This window comes from Medicago sativa, chromosome 2 (assembly GCF_051527215.1).
Source record: "Medicago sativa cultivar Bolivia chromosome 2, Bolivia_mono, whole genome shotgun sequence".
Classification (NCBI taxonomy): domain Eukaryota; kingdom Viridiplantae; phylum Streptophyta; class Magnoliopsida; order Fabales; family Fabaceae; genus Medicago; species Medicago sativa.
Window position 1 is genome coordinate 21,555,855 of NC_140750.1, and position 20,786 is coordinate 21,576,640.

Genomic DNA, 20,786 nt, shown 5'->3' on the forward strand with positions numbered 1-20,786 from the left:
TTTTTTTTCCCCCCCTTAATTTAATTGGAATGAGCATGAGGAAATCATTTACAATTTGACTTGAAGCTACCACCTCATGTATGAGGAACGTTAAAATAATATAATAGAAGAGCCTATGCTATAGCTGAAAACTTTAAGCCATCCACTGAAAAAATAACCAAGTGCTTACGCAAGGTTCCGTGCTACTAGCATGACATGCTTGATTTTATACACTACTTTGATTTGAATGTGTCATTGAGACCTAAGAAATGTTTGAAGAAGTGGAGGGGTCCCATTGTCCAAAGTTGTGGAAATTTATGCGTCACGTAAAGTAACAATAATTGAAAATTTTTGCAGCACGAGGGATTTTTAGATCAAAGTACAACCGTTGGAATGATGAAGTGCTTAAACCCCATAAAGAATATGCACATTCAATAAAGAATATGGTTAGTCCTTGCTTGTTAAGTTAGGTAAGTGAATGCAACCGTTTATTTTGCTTTATTAACTACAGCTTGGCACCGATTTGTTGTTTGTATAAGTTCGTTAAATTCTCATCAAAATTGAAATTGAACCACTTTCTAGCCATCCTCACTTTCATTATAAAAATTAAAAACAACTGGTCATTTTCGATCTCTTCTTCCAAAAAGCCAAAAGCAATGAGAGTTTCTAGTCATGGACATGGTTTAATTTACTAAATTAAATGGCTAATACACAAAGTAGTCATATTTTTTTTTAAAATCAATCAAGGTTTAATCCGACCTGATCCAATTTAACTCGATTCTATTGAAAATTTGAGTAGGGTTGAACAAGTTCACTTCACTATGTTGGTTGATGTCAAATACCGACATGTTTACCTACGTATCGGCCGCCTAATTCATAAAAAAATAGCACATTACCTCTTGTTGATTAATCTCTCATCTCTCTACTCTTCTAAGAGATCATCCCCATTCTCCCTTATTGTTATTCAACAAGGAATAATTTGCCAAAAGCAAAGCAAATTCTTTTCGTATTTCAATTAATATATGCGTGGGTGTCATGTGGGTGGAAATAGGACATCATCCACCCTCTTCCCTCCATTTCTAGACTCACCTAGCAAACTTTACCACACCACATTTCAGCATTATTTACTATCGCAATTTGGAATCTTATCTTACGCACTGCACTCGCTGATACACTATAAACACCAAGTTTTCAGACATACTGTCAAGAATAATTGAAGTTTCTAAACATACTAGTAACAATACACATGAAAATATGGGTATTTGGGTAGTTGGAAAAATAGTTTCTTGAAAGGACGGCCTAAAAGATGTGTATTTTTACCAGTACTAGACTCTTGACCCATGCTTCGCACGGGTCCTACCGAGTAGAAGTTAAACTAATAATTCGCAACAATTTAAACATATATAGTTAGCAACATCAACCTATAATTTCTATTATTTTCACGATTTTCTTTGCTTTATAACATCTGTTTTTTTTTTTTAAAACAATTCAACCTATAATTCCTCTGAAAATTTTAATTTAACAATATCAACCTATAATAATTTCTATTAGTTTCACGATTTTGAGTGCTCACCAACATTTGTTTGTCTAATAACAAACTAAACCTATAATTTCTCTGGAAATTTTAATTTATAATTTTTATTAGTTTGACGATTTTGAATGTTGGAACTACATCTGTTTTTCTAATAACAATATAAACCTATAATTTCTCAGTTGAAAACTAACTTGCTCAAAAAATGGAGCGCCCCTTAAGAAATAGTAACCTATCACTTAGAATATGTTATTGTTTAACGATATCAATTAACGTATTATGTGTTGTACAACATACCTCGTCTGGGTGTGGTACTGGACATGATAGGTGCACCATTTTAAATAATACTTAAAGTTTGACCAAGAATTGTTCCACTTCCACCACTACATCAAACTTGGATTCTCCCAATTAATTGGTTAACCGCATATTTACTTTATCCACCCATGTTTCCTACAGTTCATTACTATTTCTAATTTATGGCTTCTCAAGTAGTTTGGAATTGACATACAACATGCAGTAGACGTATCACAAATAAAGCAACGAAGAAAATATCAGCTTTGAAAGATGATAATTATAGACAAATGACGAGGCTTCGATTCAAATGCCATACCCACTCATTTTATGGTTTTTAAGATCACAATCAAAATAAAACTCCACTTAAACTAAAGTAACGCAATTCCTATTTCCAATATGGGGTGGGAGAAATAATTAATGGACAGACATCAATTAAGTCATCAGATGTGAATGCAGGCAATAAAAAACCAAAAAGGAAAGTACCATCTAGGCCTACTTGATTATAGAACTGATCATGCCTTTTCCAACATGAGCACACATTTACAGTAGCCAGCCGATACTTGGATATGGAGAAAAAATTTACAAGCACTTATAGCTCCTTCCTTCAAGGAAATTGAGAGTAACTGATATTCTGTGATTACAAGTACCATCCTCATCTTGTTTTGCTATATGCAGTGACAACTTCAGTTGTGAAGTCATCGAGATCGTATCAAGCCAAGTACTTGAACAAATTTGCATTATCTTTGTCTCTTTCCAGGTAGTCTCGAGAGATCAAGTCTTCAATCCGCTTCTTAATTGCCTTGACATCAGGCTGCGCAAACACATTATCCATATCACAATTCAGGATTATAGCAAAAACTGACCGACAAAACAATGTCATAAAAGGGGTTAAATATATACCTTAAACATGCGGCCTAACTGCTCAACGCACTCCATCACTAACTGTTGGTAATTTAGAACCTTCCGACTCTTCATAATACGCACAATTGAGGCATCAATAGCATATCTTCTGTCCTTGTCAACATCCTCAATAACTTTTTTCTTCTCATCCACAGGAGGAAGAGGAATCTGCACAACAAATTATGAGTCAGTCTAACTCAAGGGTCTGTAAACCACAGAGACTAAAATAATTACGCAAATACAGAATATATTGAAACAATTAATTTTTTACAACTGTACCTTGATCCTCCTCATTTTGTCTGTAAATTTTGAATTAAATTCAAAATAATCGGTAGGTAATATTGCTTTCGTGCTTGGTTCCTTGTTAAGAATCTTGTACTTGGCACATGATAAGGAGTGAAGAAGTCTAATAACATCATCATCGTTTAAGTTCAACTGAGCCATTATCTCAGAATAACTCAGTCTATCTGAGGAATTGAAAAGAAGCAATGCTGAAGCCTATTAAAAAGCAAAACACAACATCCGGGTAAGTAAAGATAAATCCATACAAGAATTTGTACATATCACAAAAATTAAACAATGAAGCAATAACACACAAATGATACAAATAAGAGTATGCACAAGAAATATAACCTGGTAAGTAGTCACAATCAGTTCCATGGTTTTTGGTTCAAATTTCCCACTTATATTGCAGGTACCCAAGGAATAAATCCAAGTAAGTTTTCTGTGCTTAGTTTTAGTTTGATAAAACTCCTTGAAAACTTCTACACACTTAACCTACAATAAATAAAGAGAACAGTGTTAATTATAATACTTTTTATCTAAATCTAGGATAGATACTATCGAACATTTCTGGGTTAATATCAAAAAAATATAAATATACCATTTCTGCAGGAAGATTGAGGTCAAAAGATTTGTAACTAGGCCAGAAACCAGTGGTCAGAACAGTAACTGTCAAGTCAATTCCGGGGTCTACATTAGGATTATTTTTTAAATATTCCTCAAAGCTTGTTTGGTTCTCCTTTGCCAGTGTCAAATCTGTAACCTGATAGAACCCAAATAAACAATGGAATTTTCTTTCATCATTCTACAAAATAGTTGAATATAGAATATCAGCTCCATCACAAAGTCTTGAAAAGACTGACCATTCCTTCCATCTTTGAAGTAAATTGACCACCACATTGTTGCTTCAATTTTGTTAAAATACTCCTCTCATGGTCATCATTGGCACTCTTATCAAAAAGAAGCCTCCGAGCAAGCTTTTTCCTGCAAGCAACCAGGCAAGATGTATGATATTATTATTCTTATGAAAGTGAGTTCCATTAGGAAAACGGGGTTGACTTTGATACACATAAAAGAGCCACAAAAGCTAGGACTGAGCATCGGTCGGGTACAGGCGGAATCGGACCAAGAATGCTGAAAATATATGAAACCGAGTGTTCTAAATCTGGAACCAAATTCGACCGTGTGTAGGCACGGTTTGGGCGGGTTTCGGTTAGAGCGAGTTTCGGTTTTATCGGGTGGGTTGGTTCAGTTATTAACATCACAAGAAAGATGCAGTCAAGATCAATAGATGAAAGTGATGAACAACAAAGAAAAAACATCACAGCACCAAAAAAATCAACAAAATCACAGTTATAACAGTGCTGAACAAAATACTTTTGTCTGTGAACTTTGATTAACATTAGAGTGATGAGAAAACAGTGAAGATCAATAGAGATGAGATGAGATTGAAAAAAGGAGAAGTTGTGGGTTGTTCGGTGAAGATGGCAGCATGAGTCTGATATAGAGAGAAAGCAATGGAATGCGGCGTGAGTGAAATGAATGACATAGGTTAAGATAATGGAGTAAGAACATTGATTGGGCCTGGTTTGGATAGGGGAAAATAAGCCCAACTCAAGGCTAGTAACTAGTTTTGTCTGTTTTTAGTTTTGGGCCGGTCGGGTTCGGTCTACACGGTTTTGGATTTGTCAAAACCGGCCCCGACCGTCCAAACCCATACAAACCCAGTTTTTCTCCTTTCTTCACCCGAAGCCCGTTTTCAACCGCCCGCTGGACCCACGGGTGACTCGGATTTCTCGGTTTGTGGGCGGGTTCGGTTGCTATGCTCACCCCTAACAAAAGCTTCACTTCAATGATGGATACCAAATGTATCATTCACCGTGCCATAAAGATTCAACAATGTCATGTGCATCATAAAATACAAACAAAACTGTAAGGCATGATAATTAACCGAAACCCAAAAAGGACAAAGCCAAAGGGATTTGGTATTCCTGGACCTTATATTAACGGAACAGCAAAGACATTTTCCATATCCAGTTTTTTTTTTCCAAAAATTCTAAAACAGTCTGCATTGCGTTGAAACGTTTCAAAGAAAAACTATTAAAAGCATATGGTTATAATAGCAAAAATAAAACTCAAAAACTTACATTTCCAATTAATTGCAGTTCACTTTCTCTCTCCATTTTCTCAATATACCATCGCTATCTCTTTTAATATCTTTTTAATTTTTATTTAGCCCTTTAAGGTTTTCCCCAAAAATAACTATCGACTTTCCAGTAACATGCGTGGAAGAAAAAAAAAAAAGCGAGTACATGTAAAAAAAATGAAAAAAAGATCTTGGGGGAGGCTGATAATAGAAATCTCATATTGGACAAAATAGGGAAAACTAACGGGTTTATAAGCAAGGTGGAGTGAAGTCCAAATGGTTTAAATCTTTTGGACCATGAACCCCCCAAGCTTAGACCACTAAAGTCCATTATGCACGCACACCTCCAATTGGGTCTGACACATTCTAACACAGATATTTTCCTTTTCTATGTTGTTTACCTATAAAATTCGGCAAACAAATCTTTGTCACTTATATAAGCAAGTAGCTTGACAACCTGCAAATAGATAAAAAGAAATCTCAATTTCAAAAGCACAATCATCAAGTTTAAGCATATGGTAAATCTAGACAGATGAACTGCAGACCTTCTCAAGTGTTTCTTCAATTGCTTCATCACTCAATTTTTCACTTCCGCCTTTCTTGAGAATATTATCACAAAAAGTGGCAAGCAGTTCGGCACTTGAGCTTCCAGCAACACCCTTGTTGCAAAATATCTCAAAAGCCTCCTTAAGAGCCTATAGGATAAAATCTTTCAGATAACAAATTAATACAGCATAAAGTTTTTGAAGTCATTATACGATCATAACCTTGTGGAATAGAGTATGATTCTGGAAACAGTCGTTCACATATGCCAGGTACTTGTCATGCAGCTCAATCACTTTTCGAACAAAAACCTGAAGAAAGAGACCAATCTCAGTTTCCATAAATGGATCAATATCAATTGCAGTTAAACTATAAAATTGGAAAATTCAGACATTACCTGCTCTTGTAACCCAACAATATCCCTTTTCTCCGGCTGCAGACATTTTAATTTAAAAGTAATAAAATATTAGAATCAACTTAAATTGCTTCAAATGTAAAGCACAAAATCAAACGGAAGAGTGGGTAAATTGTTTGCAAAATGAGGAGAATGAGATTGAAAGAAAATTTTGTCCGATAAGGAACGTGTACGACCTATTATAAACATAAACTGAATGATGCTAGCTTGGCATAAGATTTGGACAATACAGAAGGAGGAGGAGGAGGAGGAGGGGGGGGGGGGGGGGGGGGGGAGAGATATCTACTAGTCCATCGTTGGCTCAAAAAGTCAAAACATGTCTTTGTCCAGTAACTTCTGGGATTGTATAAGACGAGATCTCAGGTTTCCTTTTGATGAGCACAACGAGTCTTGTGAAGTTGTGCATTTCCTTTTATATTCCCTTAATGAATCCTTAAAATTATATAGAAGTCTTTGAATGATAGCAGACTACTATACAAGTATGCAAAATATACTCTAATATCTATAAGATTATTACTATTTTGCTTGGTAATAACATTTATAAGGTTCTCTCAAGACCTTTTGAATTTATGCGTAAACACAAATCCAGATTGTTTGTCCATCATGTCATGTAGCACGTTATTTATCAATAAAACCAATTTACACAGAGTGTTAAGATAGGTAAATAAGTCAAACTCGTGTGGCTCAAATGGCACTTAATTTTTTTTTTTCTTTCTTTATAAGCAAATGACACTAAATATGACACAGAGAGAGTACATTCAAGAAATTCGTGACATCATATCTGAACAGAAAAATAATATACACCTAAGTTGAAAATTATAATTTCATCTTATTTTTTGTAACAGACCAGTAACAGAAAATAATATACACCTAAGTTGAAAATTATCAATCATATTTGTTTTGCAACAACAGACAACTATTGTAACACAAATTTGAACAGGCGGGCTTCAATGCCGATTATTGCGGTACTAGTTTTCCTCGATTATTGCAATAGAAAAGATAACCCCTCAACCAGAAATAAGGACAACTACAAAATTGAAACATACCTTCTTGTTACTTGCTGCATCTTCAGCCAACTTCACCAACGTTGTACCTTCTTCGGTAACATGCTGCATATAGGAAAGAAAGCATCACATAGACAAACCATCAGGAATGAAAGGAGAAATAGACTATACCCCAATTTTGACAACATATATAGAAGGAAAATTATAAATATAGGTTTGCTGCACAACCTGCTTAAATATACTGGAAACAGGATCCAAGCCTTTGGGTATTTTAGAAAAGAGTCTGAACATCCTTGACAAGTCTTCAACCTAAGCATTTAAAGGAAGCTGTGAGAACAAGTTTACGTCTTAAGATATGCTTAAAAAACTTGTGACCATATTACGCTTAAATAGTACCTTGTCATCTCTAAGTAATGCATGACATCCAGAATGTTCTTTTTCAAGAAGTTGGTTTGCATACACAGATAAAAGCTCATGTTGAACTTTCTAAAAAATAACATTTCACAAAGAAAAAAAGGCAGAAAAAGTCAGACACTGAAAATGAAATCATAGAGAATCACAACAGTTATTCACGATTGTTTTCTACAAGTAATAGTGAAGTACTCTATTTGAGACAGTTTTAGACCAAATAGCTGGAATAATAGCAAGAATATACCTCTAATAACTTGGGCTCGCTACTAGAGTGCAGGTAATTAGCAACCCTATCTTTCTCCCGTTTCAAGCACTCCTCCGCCTGTAATGAATGCCACAATATTAAACAGAAGCTAAATAATATTGGAAATGAAGAAACCACGAAGGAATAATACCTTGAGCATATAATCAGGACAAGAATCTTCTAGGATCCAGTTTGAAGCCTTTCGAGAATAATATGCAGAAGTGTCTTTGAGCATGGCAGTTTCAAAATCATTTTCATAGTGATCCATATGCCCCATTCCAATCTCCACAAATATATCTAATACATTTTTTATCAGAGCTCGATCGATCTGCTCTCCTTCACGTTCTTGATCAATCTTTAAACAAAAGAGGATAGGTTATTTAATCTATATTTGTAAACACTGAAAATCTTGTATAATAAGAAAGAAAGAACATACAAGAGAAATCACGGCATCTCTCACTTTCCCATTTACTTCCTTGTAAACCTGGAATTGATTAAAAAAAAAAAAAACACGTTGGATTTAACTGACGCATCAAGAAAGAACTATTATCTACTAATAGAAAACTCTGAAGGAATTGAGAAAAATTACCAAATCGCGAAAGCAAGTCAGCCCAACTTCATTAAGCGGAGGAAGTGACCTCCGAGCAATAAAGTATCGATCCAAATAGTGAAAGAAACGAGAAAGCCATCTAACCATGATTTTATGGTTAGCCCACCTCCTCACAAGTTCTCGCAACATAAATTCATCGTGCTTCTCTCTCAAAGAAGGTAATACCTGAAGCCCAAAAAGTGAATTTCAGTTATGAAAGAAAAGTTGAGAACGAAAAACTATTAACAGATACATAATCAAAGGAAAAAACGGATTTCTAAAATATTATGTCAAAATGCACTAGAAATTAAATGAGCCACATGACACCTCAATTAAATGAGCCACATGACACCTCTTACCACTCCACCCCCCAAGAAAAATAAATCATTTCATTATAGCATATGTTTTGTATCATTATCAATGATTTGAAACATCTAAGAGTCAAGCAGATTTTGCTTTTAGGCAGTAATAAAAAAGGCTTGCCTTTAAGAGACACAGACCAGTCAAATTTTAAGAGACACATTTATCTTACACACAAAGATTAGAGACACCAATCAACTAATGACGCTATAAAAAGTAGATAAAATACCATCCTTTCCAGCAAATTCAAATCAGTCTCAATTTGTTGAAAGACACCAACTATTAGTAAGTTAACTAAAGCTAGTTAGAGAGGGAAAGAGAATACAGATAACACAAGAGAAAGATGTGATCAATCTTATGATTTAAGACAGAATTGGGAAGGAGAGTCGGAGACTTTTGGGATCCCACAGAGATTCGTAGTTACTATAGAGTAAAGACAGCCTTGGCTGATCATTTTGATTCCAAAATTTAGAGATCTGGATCATGTTTATCTTGTGTGTGTGAGTCAGAGTCCAGCTGAAAGATCGTAACTCGAGGATCATAGCGTGGATCGTAATATCCTATTAATAGGAAAAAGTGTACACACACACACATATACAATATACACATGCATAAAAATTATCATAGAGAAAGACAGTAATCAATGAATCACAAGATTAAACTATGTGCATAATTATAAATTCATAAGTCTGTAACCATAAGTTCATGAAGAACATGAAACAGAGGATAATTCTTAAGTTGAAACCATTTACACAATAAGAATATATAAGTTGAAGTAACTGAACTAAAACAGAGGATGAAGTAACTAAAACAGAGGAACCACATGCAAGAAACAGAGAAACTAAGGGAAAGGGGAGCGTTGCAGTTGCTGCCGGAGGAGGGCGTGAGAGGTGGCGTCGCAGTCACGCTGGCTGAGAGGAAAGATGTTTCTATTTATTTATTTTCCTTCCGTTTTCATTTTAAAACCTGGGTTTTATTTATATAACCTGGTCCAAGCTGCTTCAATTTAGAAAAATAGGATTTTTTTTTAACTAAAAACCCAATCCAGATTAAGAAATAATCCCGTGCAAACCAACTCACGATCCCAATAATTTTTCCACACGCCCGATATTTTTTTTTTTTTACAAAACCTCACCAGATATTGTTAATGGCAGCTATAGTAGCCGAATTTGGACAAACCACTATTGTTCCACGGCACGCTATTTAGTACAAAATGTTGTCAAATAGCGGCTATAGTGGTGCTATAGCACTATTGCATAGCGAAATTTTAACAGCCCACTATTTTCAGCTATCCACGATTGACAAAACTGATCTCACCACGTCCAATCCCAAAGGTATTTAGTGGGTGTTGGTGTTTACTATCAAAGTTAGTCACAACTCGCAACAGACAAGTGGACTGATTGAGAAAGTAGTTGGTAGCAAAAAGGGTACACTCAGATCTTGTCTATGGTTTGGATTTCAAAACTACTTTTTCCCCAAATGTTACATGGTGTATGGTTGTTTGTTCTTGTCTATGGAAGACATGAGACACTGGTCTGGCACATGTAAGATTTAGTCAACTAAATATAAAAAATGTCTGACCATGTTATGTGGTTAGTTGTGTGGCTGCGGCTGTGCTGCATCCAACTACTTACTCAAAAATCAAAACTATAATTATCTAGTCCATGTGGAGGTTGAATGTTCCAAAACATTATTTTGTTGAGGACTACTTATAAGAACTAGGAAACACTAATTAAGCTAGCTTCTAAGAACTGCATGATTGATGATAACATTTTCCTAAAAAGAAGAAAATGCGTCATTGATATCATGTCATAGGTCACAAGGAACATTAAAAACAATCAGAAATCAATTGAATTTTGTTCTTATTCAACCTAAGCCAATAGCCCAATAAAGTAAAAAATAGACATGATAGTATGATACTCACTAGTAGACAGTAGCAAGTAGTGACTAGATAATAACCCTAGTAGAAAAGTTGCAAACAAGTAATGAGTAATGACTACATACCAAACAACAACAACAATCAAGCCTTATCCCACTAAGTGGGGTCGGCTACATGGATCAAAGGACACCATTACGGATCAAATGACTACATAACGCATGAAAATAATTTAAAATACAATCAGACAGGTTATCATCGTATATCATATATCAAAATAACAGCAGTACTCACAGTTGATAAGATGTACTCCTCAAATGCCTCCCTGTACTTATCATACAGCGGTTGGGAATAGTCATTTGGAGGCTTCTGAGTACACATATTATATATAGTTCTGCAATATAAAATTCAAGCATAAATAATAATCCTCAGAGCTCAAACAAAACCCAATTAATATAAAACTAAAACATGTCGTAGAAAATTACGTGTATAGCATCATATAGTCCTCAGAGCTGAACTGAGGTTCAGGTAACCCTTCCAGAATATTCTTCAGCTTCTGTATTCCCTTCAGCATAAAATCCCATCCTTGCTCTAAATCAATAGTCTTCCGTTCACTCATCGATAATCCCTAGCCTTAACAGCAAACTCTGCAACCAAATTTCCACAAATTCGTTAAAACATAAAATTCCAAATTTCAACCAAAAAAATCAAAACAAACAAAAAATTCCCAATTTAAACCAAAAAATCAAAATAATGATAATAATAATAAAAAGTATCAAATTTTCAACTCATGAAAATCACTGTAAAGCATTAAACCCTCCTTCCCCCAAACCCTAATTGTTCCTAAATTTCAACAACAATGAAAATAAAAAATCAAATTCATATGTAAAAAATGAAATTCCAAAATTCAACTAAACAATCAAAATAAAATAAACAAAAATCAAAATTCCAACTCCAACTGAATGAAATTGCAGTAAACAGCATTAAACCCTAATCCCCCCAAACTAAATCCTAAATTCTCAAATCAAATTCCAAAATTCAACTAACCAATAAAAATTTAAAAAAAATAAAAAATTCCAACTCCTACCGAATGAAATCGCAATAAACATCATTAAACCCTAGTCCCCAAACTAAACCCTAAATTCTCAGATTTAACCAAATCTAGTATAACAAAACCATAAGCATAACAAAACAAATCAGAAGAGATAAACGTACCCTTTTTCGGTAAAGAATCGTGCGCGATGATGGAGTAAGAGAAACCCTGATAAAGGTTTCGGTGAAGGAGAATCGAGAACGAAGAAGAAAATAGTTATGAACAGAAACGAGATGAAGAAAAATATATATTAATAAGAAAAAAATAAAAAAGGAAGCAAAATAAATAAAAGAGAAAATCTCGCACCGATTTATTTTTATTTTTTTTTAGCAAAAGCACCGAAAATTTCAAAGGTAATAGGAGTATATTTTATGGGAAAGTATTCACATATGTATTTTATGGGAAACATTGATTATTTTTTTATCTTTTATGGGAAAGTATTCACATGTATTTTATGGGAAACATTGATTATTTTTTTATCTTTAAAAAAAAATATTGATTATTTTTAGAGTAAAATCCTCAATTTAGTGGTTCACGGAAGGATATCTTAATTGATGTAGACAATGCATAATAATATGCAGAAGTCAAAATTTTAACATTGAACATTTCATTTACGGTTATCTTAATCAATAAATTAATAATTTGTATATTATACAAGGGTCGAAGTATGAACATCGGAAATTTCACTTACTTACCTTAATCAACAAATCATTAATTTGTATAAAATATAAATATGAGAAGGATTAGGATATATTTTATATCAAAGACTAAATTGACGGACAAAAAAAATTATGAAAGAGAATTGAGGTCTTCGCTCTTATTTTTAAAAGAAAAAGAAAAATATTGATAGTTTATTGATATTTTCTAGAAGAGTTTAATTTCTATACAATTGAATTTTGATGAATGTGATATTTTATTATTGAAATAATTAAAATCATTTTTTTCCATTTAAAAAATAATAAAAAATATATTTTCTGAAACTTATTTAAGAAAAACAAAAAAAACATTATTTTTAGGAAAAAACTATTTTTAATAAGTATTGGTCAAAATGTTAATTTGAATGAGTAATTATTTAATTTTTTATTCAATAAAATTATTTAATTTTATTGTCCAAAATTATTACAATTTAATTTTAATAAATGTGATATTTTATTATTTAAATTTAAAAATCATAAATACCGATTATTTTTTAAGTAAACACTTGAACTAGTCTCGCATAATTTTTTTCTCAAGTCAATCATCTCTGATAAAAAAAATTTAACTCAAATTGACGTTTTCATATTGTCAACGGTAAAAAATATAAAAATTCATATTAAATTCATGTTTGGTTAAAATATTCTTTTTTTTTTTTTGAGATACGCTTATAATATTATCAATATCAATTTTTCTAAAAAAAATTTATTCAAAAATATGAATTCTACATATGAGTTTATTTTAAAGGAGGGACCAAAAGTGAAGATGGAAATTTTTTGAGGGACTAAAAGTTGAAGAAATTTTTTAGAGGGACTAAAACGAAAAGTTGGTATATTTATAGGGACCAAAAACATATTTAACCCTAATTTATATGATTTAAAACTAGTGAAAAGACGGGTACTCACGTGTCCGTCTTTCCACTTTTTTTACTACGCCAGCGTGTGTATATTATCAACGATATTTGAGTGTAAATTGCAAATAATATTTATATAATTTTTTTGATATAAATTTAAATTATAAGCATAGATATTTGTGACTTTCAAATGTAACAAACTCAACAACCATATTTATCTTTTCATATTGACAACAATAATATACTAACAAATATAATAAAAGTTCTTATCTTTTTTAATAACACCAACAATATAATATTATTATAGGAAAATATGTTTAAGGGTATACTTGGAATAACTGAAAAGCCAGCATATAATTGGAATAACTGAAAAGCCAGCATAAAAGAGCTGAAACATGCTATTTTTTTTATATATAGTATTGATACTATAAATTTACGTATATAACTTGTCCCCACAACATAAAATTTATGGATTTGTCACTGGGAAGAACGACAACTTGTGCGCATAGATCAGGCTATGGATGAACATGGGAATCATTTATAACATGGAATCAAAATGATGCATAGTCTCGTGTTCATATTAGTCCTAAGATGACATATTATAATGTGTAACACATATTATCACTTGGACAAATTGCATTTGAGACAAGGAGGGATATGTGAGACATAAGAAACATTTTATAACATCTAAGAAGTATGCAAAGACACTAAGGACATGTTATTTTTCGACTTCATTATTACCTTGAGCATAAAATCCAATACTTGATATATGTCGATAGTTTTGCACGCACTCATCAATAAACTTAGGCCAGACACCAAAATCTGCAACCAAATTTTCACAAATTCATGAAGAATAAAAATTACAAATTCAATTATCGCCAAATGAAATCAGAATAAACATTATTGTACCCTAATTCCTAAAGTTAAATCCTAACTATTCCAAAATATAAATAAATTAAATTTTGAAATTATTCTCATATTTGACCAAACTACTAGTGAAAAGAAATGTACCTTTTGGAGGTGAAGAGGTGTATGCGTTGATGAGGGAAGAGAAACCCTAATTAGGGTTTTGGTGAAGGAAAATGAAAACGAAAATTGAGAATGAAGAAGATGATGAGCTCCAAAGAGAAACAAGAAGTGATGAACAATAAATAATAATGAGAAAGGAATAAAAAGGGAAGGAAAATAAGTGGTATAGTGAAAATCCTAAACTAAATATTTATGAAATATTCGAACTTGCTTTGGTATTCGAATTATACAGGAATGGTTGAATATTTTTATAAGGAAAAGGAATAATATTGACAATTTATTGATAAATTCTATATGAGTTTAATTTCTATACAATCTAATTTTAATGAATGACATATTTTATTATAAAAAACTATTATTAAATAGTAATTATATTGAAAATAATTTTTTTAATCAAAAGGAAAATTATATTAAATAAAAAGAAAGAGATACAAAGATTGAGGGGCATCACACCTGATCCACGTATAACTTAAACTGGGATACATCGTGAGAAATCAAACCAAGTGGAACGACCATAATCTATATTAATAAAAATCCACTAATCATGGGTGCAAACAAGTGAACTACGGGCGCGAAACCAGGTTAACAAAAAAATATGAAAAGCTAACATTTGTCAAGAATAATTAGGGTTTAATTTCGGCGAATGGATCGACCGCAAACACGGTATCAAAATCCAAGTGCCAACAACTCCATGAATAAAGCAACAAACATAAAAGCTCTTTCGAGCATGAATTACCAGAGTGTAGATGGACAAAACACCTTGAAATCTGCATATCTCAACAAATATGGAAATATCAGAGAGTTGAAAAAGTCAGGCCACCAAACACAGCGAGTGATAAGTCCAATACGTTAGTAACCAGACCCTTTTGGGTTAACAAAACTAGACCATTCGAGTTTTTGAGTTACAAGCAAACAACCACTGGAAAATGAGTACAAGTCTAGATCACCAAATCTCGTATCGAACAACAATATAAACACAAAACCAAATCGTCGAAGACACCAAAGAACGACGAAACAAACACAACTGGCTAACCAAACCAAACAAACAAAAGCAATGACACAACAAAGCCACAAAAACATAACAACTAGGGAAACCAACAACACAAACTCAGCAACATCGCAACGGTTCAAATACAATGATTTGTTCTATCACCGAGGAAGGAAAAAGAAACCCAAAGAAATCAACAACATCGATGGATCCACAAACCTACAAGAAGAACATATCTACGCTGGATCTGAGCAACCACACCATAACACATCGAAACCCAGCACACAAACGGCAAACGTTGGAAGAAACATCATGTGAAGCAACAAAATGACAAGAACAAGGTCGCGGACGAGAGGCGTCGAGCAACTTGTTCCTTTGATGAACCACCATCGAGAGGACAGGGACGGGAGGTGATGCGGATATGGAAAAGGTTTGGATAGGAGGGAAGGCGACATGTTGGCCTTCTTAGAGAGAGGTCAGAGACAATTATTTTTAGAGAGAGGAAAAAAATATGATCAAGTGAAATCCATGGTAGACTTTGAAAAAGAAAAGGCAAAATAAAGTGATATTGAAAATATATTTTTGATAACTATCGGTAAAAAAAATTAAGTTTAATGAATATATTTTTTACTTTTTAAATCAGATATCATGACTTTGGTTCGTTTTTGTGTGTGAATTTCTAATGACTATTGTTATTTCGTCTATCTACAAAAAAACTAATTAATACTATTTATTTCTCTTTGTTATTTATAAAAAAATATATTTTATTCAAATTATAAAAAATACTTAATAATAGTTCATTTTTCAACAAATAGTTAATAATTTTTTAAACATTAAAAATTATAAATAAAAATAAATAAAAATTTTGTATAAATATAAAATAAAAAGTAATTAAAGAAACAAATGAGAGTTGACTTAGCTGAATTTCAAATTATTTTATGAAAAATACAACATTTTAAGAAATAGGTACTTATGTATTTTTTATTCCTTTTATACACATTCGCAGTTTGACTAAAAAAATACTTTAAAATTAACCAAGCAATTGAACTCGAATGGTTAATGAGCTTCCGACATGACGAATTATTCAGAAGAACATGTGTTCGATTCTTGTGTGGAACAGTTTTTGGTCAGACTTTACTTACCTCACTACCAATCTATAGATTATCAAGGTCCCTTTCCACTGAGAATCGGTGGGTTAACACAAAAAATATATTATAAATTTTAAATATAATGCAAAGCTATTTTTACTAATTCATATAAAATAATCTAATTTATATGTAAAGACAATAATATAGCATTAATGGTTGTGATATTGTATTGTTTAAAATTACGGAAAGTAAATAAAAAATAGTTTTTGTGCACATTAAAACATTAAAAAATAATTTCTACAATATTAGATATGTCTTTGATGAGATGATAAGATATTTCTTCAAGCTTAACAAAGGTTATGGGTTTAAATCCAACCCACTTTTATACACAATTCATACACACAAAATAAAAAAGATACGACTCAAGTTTGTTTTAGATAATTTTATGAAAATAAATCACTTTTTTATAAAATATTTATTTATTTATTTATTTATTTTGTCAAAAAAAAAATTATTTATGTTTTTATTCCTTTTTATGTATTATCTGAATTTGACTAAAAAAATGTAAAATGGAAAAATAATGGGGATCAAAAAACTTATCGGCATGGCATATGAGGTTTATGATTGTTATGGATCGGGGGCTTCACCACTATTGTACCGGGTGAAGATCCTCTCCATTTTAAGTTCATATTGTACCTCCGTGAAGAATTGTTAGAAGATCCTTTGAAATGATTTTGAACTCCCCTTTTATATTAGGAAAGTGGGCATTCGTTAAGAGAGTTGAGGTTCACTTAGAGAACTAACGTTGATTTAGAGTGAAGTCTTTAGCGGGTCATCCTTAGGTCAATAAAACCGTCATGACTCACAATTAATTTGATCGTTTAGAGAATTTTTCCTTCAAAAACTACTCAAACTTATGACTTGATTTGCTAAGTTGTTTTGTGGCTCGCTTATTAAACTTCTTTGACATGTTTTCCTTCCAAATCTCACTTTTGATTTGGTAATCCATTTGTTGGATCGATTAGAAAATTGCTCAATGCTCAAATTATTTTTTTCTTTCATCTTCTTTGCATTCCTTGGTATTTTACACGATAAAAAGATATCAAAGCAATTATGATCATATTTAACACCTAATTATCTAATATGTACAATAAATTGGGGGTGTTTCCATATGCTTTCTTGGAAATAAAGTTAAAAAGTTTCGTGAAGATATATTGAAAACTACATAAATTTAACACTTATTAACTCTACCCAACTTAAAACTTAGTTTATCCTCAAACAAAAGTCCTATCAAAACAACTTAAAACAAGGCTCAAATATCAATTATGCACACATGATATTTAAGGTTTGTAATAAATCAAGAACTTTTAACTTCATTTTTTTTTTTTAGCAAAAAAAGTTGGTAGCAAAGAGCTAACCAACCAAAATTCCATATAAATGAGAGAATAATTAGAAAGGGGATGGGACTAGGTCAAAACTCCCAAGATCTAAATATTCTAAAGTTGGGCCATCCCAACCTGTTTTGTACAAAAGTATCCAAAAAAAAAACAGGAGCTTCCTACCAATAAAAAATAGAGGTTAGCGTGAAACCATGGTTAGCCCATAAGCCAGCCACCTTGTTTCCCTCCTTATAAATGTGTGTTACCATGCAGTTTAGACCCTTAACGACTGCCATAACATTGTTCCAACGGTTTCTCAAAGTCCAAGGAATCTGCTTAGAACTCTTAGAGGCAAGCACAACAGGAGAAGAATATGTTTCAATCCATATATTGTTCCAATTTTTTAGCTTAGAAATTTCAATGGCTCTCATAAAGGCACACAGTTCAGCATAGTAGGAATTGCTATTTCCTAAAGGTTTAGAGAAGCAATATAGAAAATCAACATTATGGTCCCTAAATATACCTCCAGAGGCTGAAGTACCTGGATTTCCTTGTGAGACACTATCTATGTTGCATTTGGTCCAGTTAACAAGAGGGGGATGCCATAGAACTTCTTTGATTGCATGGGCTTAAGTTGATGAATATTACAAAAGAAAGTTTTGAGGATTGTGAAATCTCTGATGGAATAGAACTTCTTTGATTACATGAAGTCTTACTAGTTGAGTTGCCCAAAAGAGAGGAAGAAACAATTATCATCGATACAACCAATTTCCAAGGAATAGTTTTATGGTTGAACCTAACTTGTTCCTGACATAGCAGATAGTGTTGAGGACATTGATTAAGGCCGCTATGATGAAAATCTTACACTGAGGGGACCAAGATTTTTCAACTATTTTCCAAATGTCTTCTTCTAAAGAAGAAAATTGAAGCACTAAATTGACATAATAAGAGAACCAAGACCAAAGTCTCATAGCAAAGGGGCATTCAAAGAACAAGTGATAAGAGCTTTCAGTGTTCTTTAGGCAAATGATGCACATAGATGGGATATTGCAACCCCTGGACATGAGGTTGTCATCAATAGGAAGTTTGCGGTGCATTAATCTCCAAACAAAAAGAGACTTTGAAGGAGGTATGTTGTTATTCCAAATGATTTTAGCTCAAGGAAGATCTTGAAATTGATGATGCTTGAATTCATAAGCTTCCTTAAGAATCAAGTCGCCTGATGTGGAGTGCTTCCAAAGCAACTGATCCAATTGGTCTACAGTTGGAATCTTGACATGTTGAATAAGCTGAGAAATATTGGGGAACACCCGTGACAATGCTGAAGGGATTTGCCAATGTTTATTGGTTATAAAATCACTAACAGTTGATTAAAGATGAGGCGAAATTGTAGGAGGAATATTGAAGATTTATGCAAGAGGTGGACCACACCAAGAGTCAGTCTAAAAATTGATCTTTTTACCATCACCAAGAAGCCAAATAGAGTTATCTAAAATAACTTTATACTATTCTTTTATGCTGCTCGAGACAGAAGAGAAAATGTGATGTTTAACGACCTTATTACCTCTTAAAGCTCGATTTTTTAGAAGTGATGCCCAAGGTTGTTGAGAGTTGAGGATATTCCAGCAAAGTTTCAGATTAGTTGCATTGTTTAAGCTGACAAGAGATATGATGTTTAAAACACCTTGTTCATAGGTTCTACAATTTTTTTTCCAAGAAACTATAACCATCTTCCTTTTTTCCAAGATTTTTTTTTTATAATTACCTAAAATTTAACAAAAAAAAGTTCATCACATTCATTTTTATCTTTTTACCAAAATATAATAATATCGTTACACACAATAGCAATATTCATACATAATAGTAATATCCATACATTTCATTTCTAACAAAAAAAAGTAATCACATCTAACAAAAACAAAGTCTCTTGATTAAAAAAAACATAAATAAAGGGTAATATTATTGGTTTGTTTTAGAGAGATTTGAAGCATCGTGTAATAATATTGTATAGTGTTAAGGCTTTTTGTTACTAAAATTGAAAGGGTAGTAAGGTTATTTATATAATTTACTTAGTTTAATAGCGGGTATAGATATCCGCATCCGTATCTATTAAATCACGGATAATTGAAATATTTGTTTATTTTATCCACGGATATCCATCAAGATATCCGCCCTCTGCCCGTGACAGAGGTGCAAATTTTTTTTTTTCATCCCTAATCTCTAGCCTTCTTTGCATTCTCACTACTAGATTTTCAAGTTTCAACAATACACAGTTACTTTTTTTTGTAAGGAACAATTAATTTATTTCTGTTTAGCTACTTCACTTTTGGCATCACATTTTCTTCACCAGGTCAATTGAATATTGATATTCTAAAAATTCATAATTTGTCAAGTATATTTAAACATGCCCCACCTGCAAACATAGCTTAAAAATATAACAGAAATTAGGAAGATTCTTTTGCATATAACATTACTATTAGATCTAACTGTTACATAGTCTGAAAGCATTAGTAAACAATTGAACAGTTCAGAAGCATCATGCTGAATTGCCAATGCTTTGTTTTCATTACAAATTCCTATTGCCACTTTTTTTTGCAATCCTTCATCTTGGAAACATTCAATTGACATTTCAAGTTTTAACAGATGGTAGTAATCTTCCAGAAAAAAAACTAAAATATAGTCTAATGTAACAAGATATGTGATGAGTCATAAATTAGTCTATTTTAATGCTTTATTTAGTTTAGTTTTATTTAGATTTGATTTGATTTTATTGCATATTTATTTCCTTTTTAAATCTTTTACTACAAATTGCTTTTTATTTTATTTTAGGAACGAATATATGGCGAAAGGTGTCTTGGAGCAAAAGAAAGAGGACTGGAGCAAATACAGTGCAGAAATACGAAGATACGAGACAAAAATATGTCTCTACCAAGTTAGAAGCTTGGCACGGCCAGTGCCAACATGTGGCACGGCCGTGCCACCCTCTAGGAGCTCTTTTGCTGCTTTTCTTCGAGCCCAAGTTACCCTGTTGCAGCTTTACTGCTTTGCCCTTATAGTTGCTTAGATTTTAAGTCAATTGTAAAGCTATA

The 20,786-nt window shown here is 32.6% G+C and overlaps 1 protein-coding gene across 1 annotated transcript; it reads right to left on the reverse strand.

The window, feature by feature from the left end:
- Positions 1–2,096: 2,096 nt before the first annotated feature.
- Positions 2,097–11,887, reverse strand: LOC146945477 (cullin-1). The gene is made up of 20 exons (XM_085743811.1): positions 11,790–11,887; positions 11,060–11,221; positions 10,869–10,968; positions 8,339–8,524; positions 8,186–8,233; positions 7,901–8,104; positions 7,750–7,827; positions 7,491–7,580; positions 7,323–7,403; positions 7,137–7,199; positions 6,073–6,108; positions 5,900–5,986; positions 5,678–5,827; positions 5,534–5,589; positions 3,850–3,970; positions 3,588–3,749; positions 3,338–3,481; positions 2,984–3,202; positions 2,705–2,872; positions 2,097–2,615 (listed from the first exon to the last, which is right to left on the reverse strand). Exons 2-20 carry the CDS (start codon positions 11,191–11,193, stop codon positions 2,514–2,516), a joined length of 2,229 nt encoding a protein of 742 aa, XP_085599937.1. The 5' UTR covers positions 11,194–11,221; positions 11,790–11,887; the 3' UTR covers positions 2,097–2,513.
- Positions 11,888–20,786: the final 8,899 nt, after the last annotated feature.

Excerpts from the sequence above, each read along its gene's own strand:
- LOC146945477 (XM_085743811.1), bottom strand. The coding sequence starts at position 11,193 with ATGAGTGAACGGAAGACTATTGATTTAGAGCAAGGATGGGATTTTATG. Across the intron at positions 7,200-7,322 it reads TTTCCAGTATATTTAAGCAG|CATGTTACCGAAGAAGGTAC; the intron begins GTTGTGCAGCAA and ends TCCTATATGCAG. Across the intron at positions 3,971-5,533 it reads TTGTTTGCCGAATTTTATAG|GAAAAAGCTTGCTCGGAGGC; the intron begins GTAAACAACATA and ends GGTTGCTTGCAG.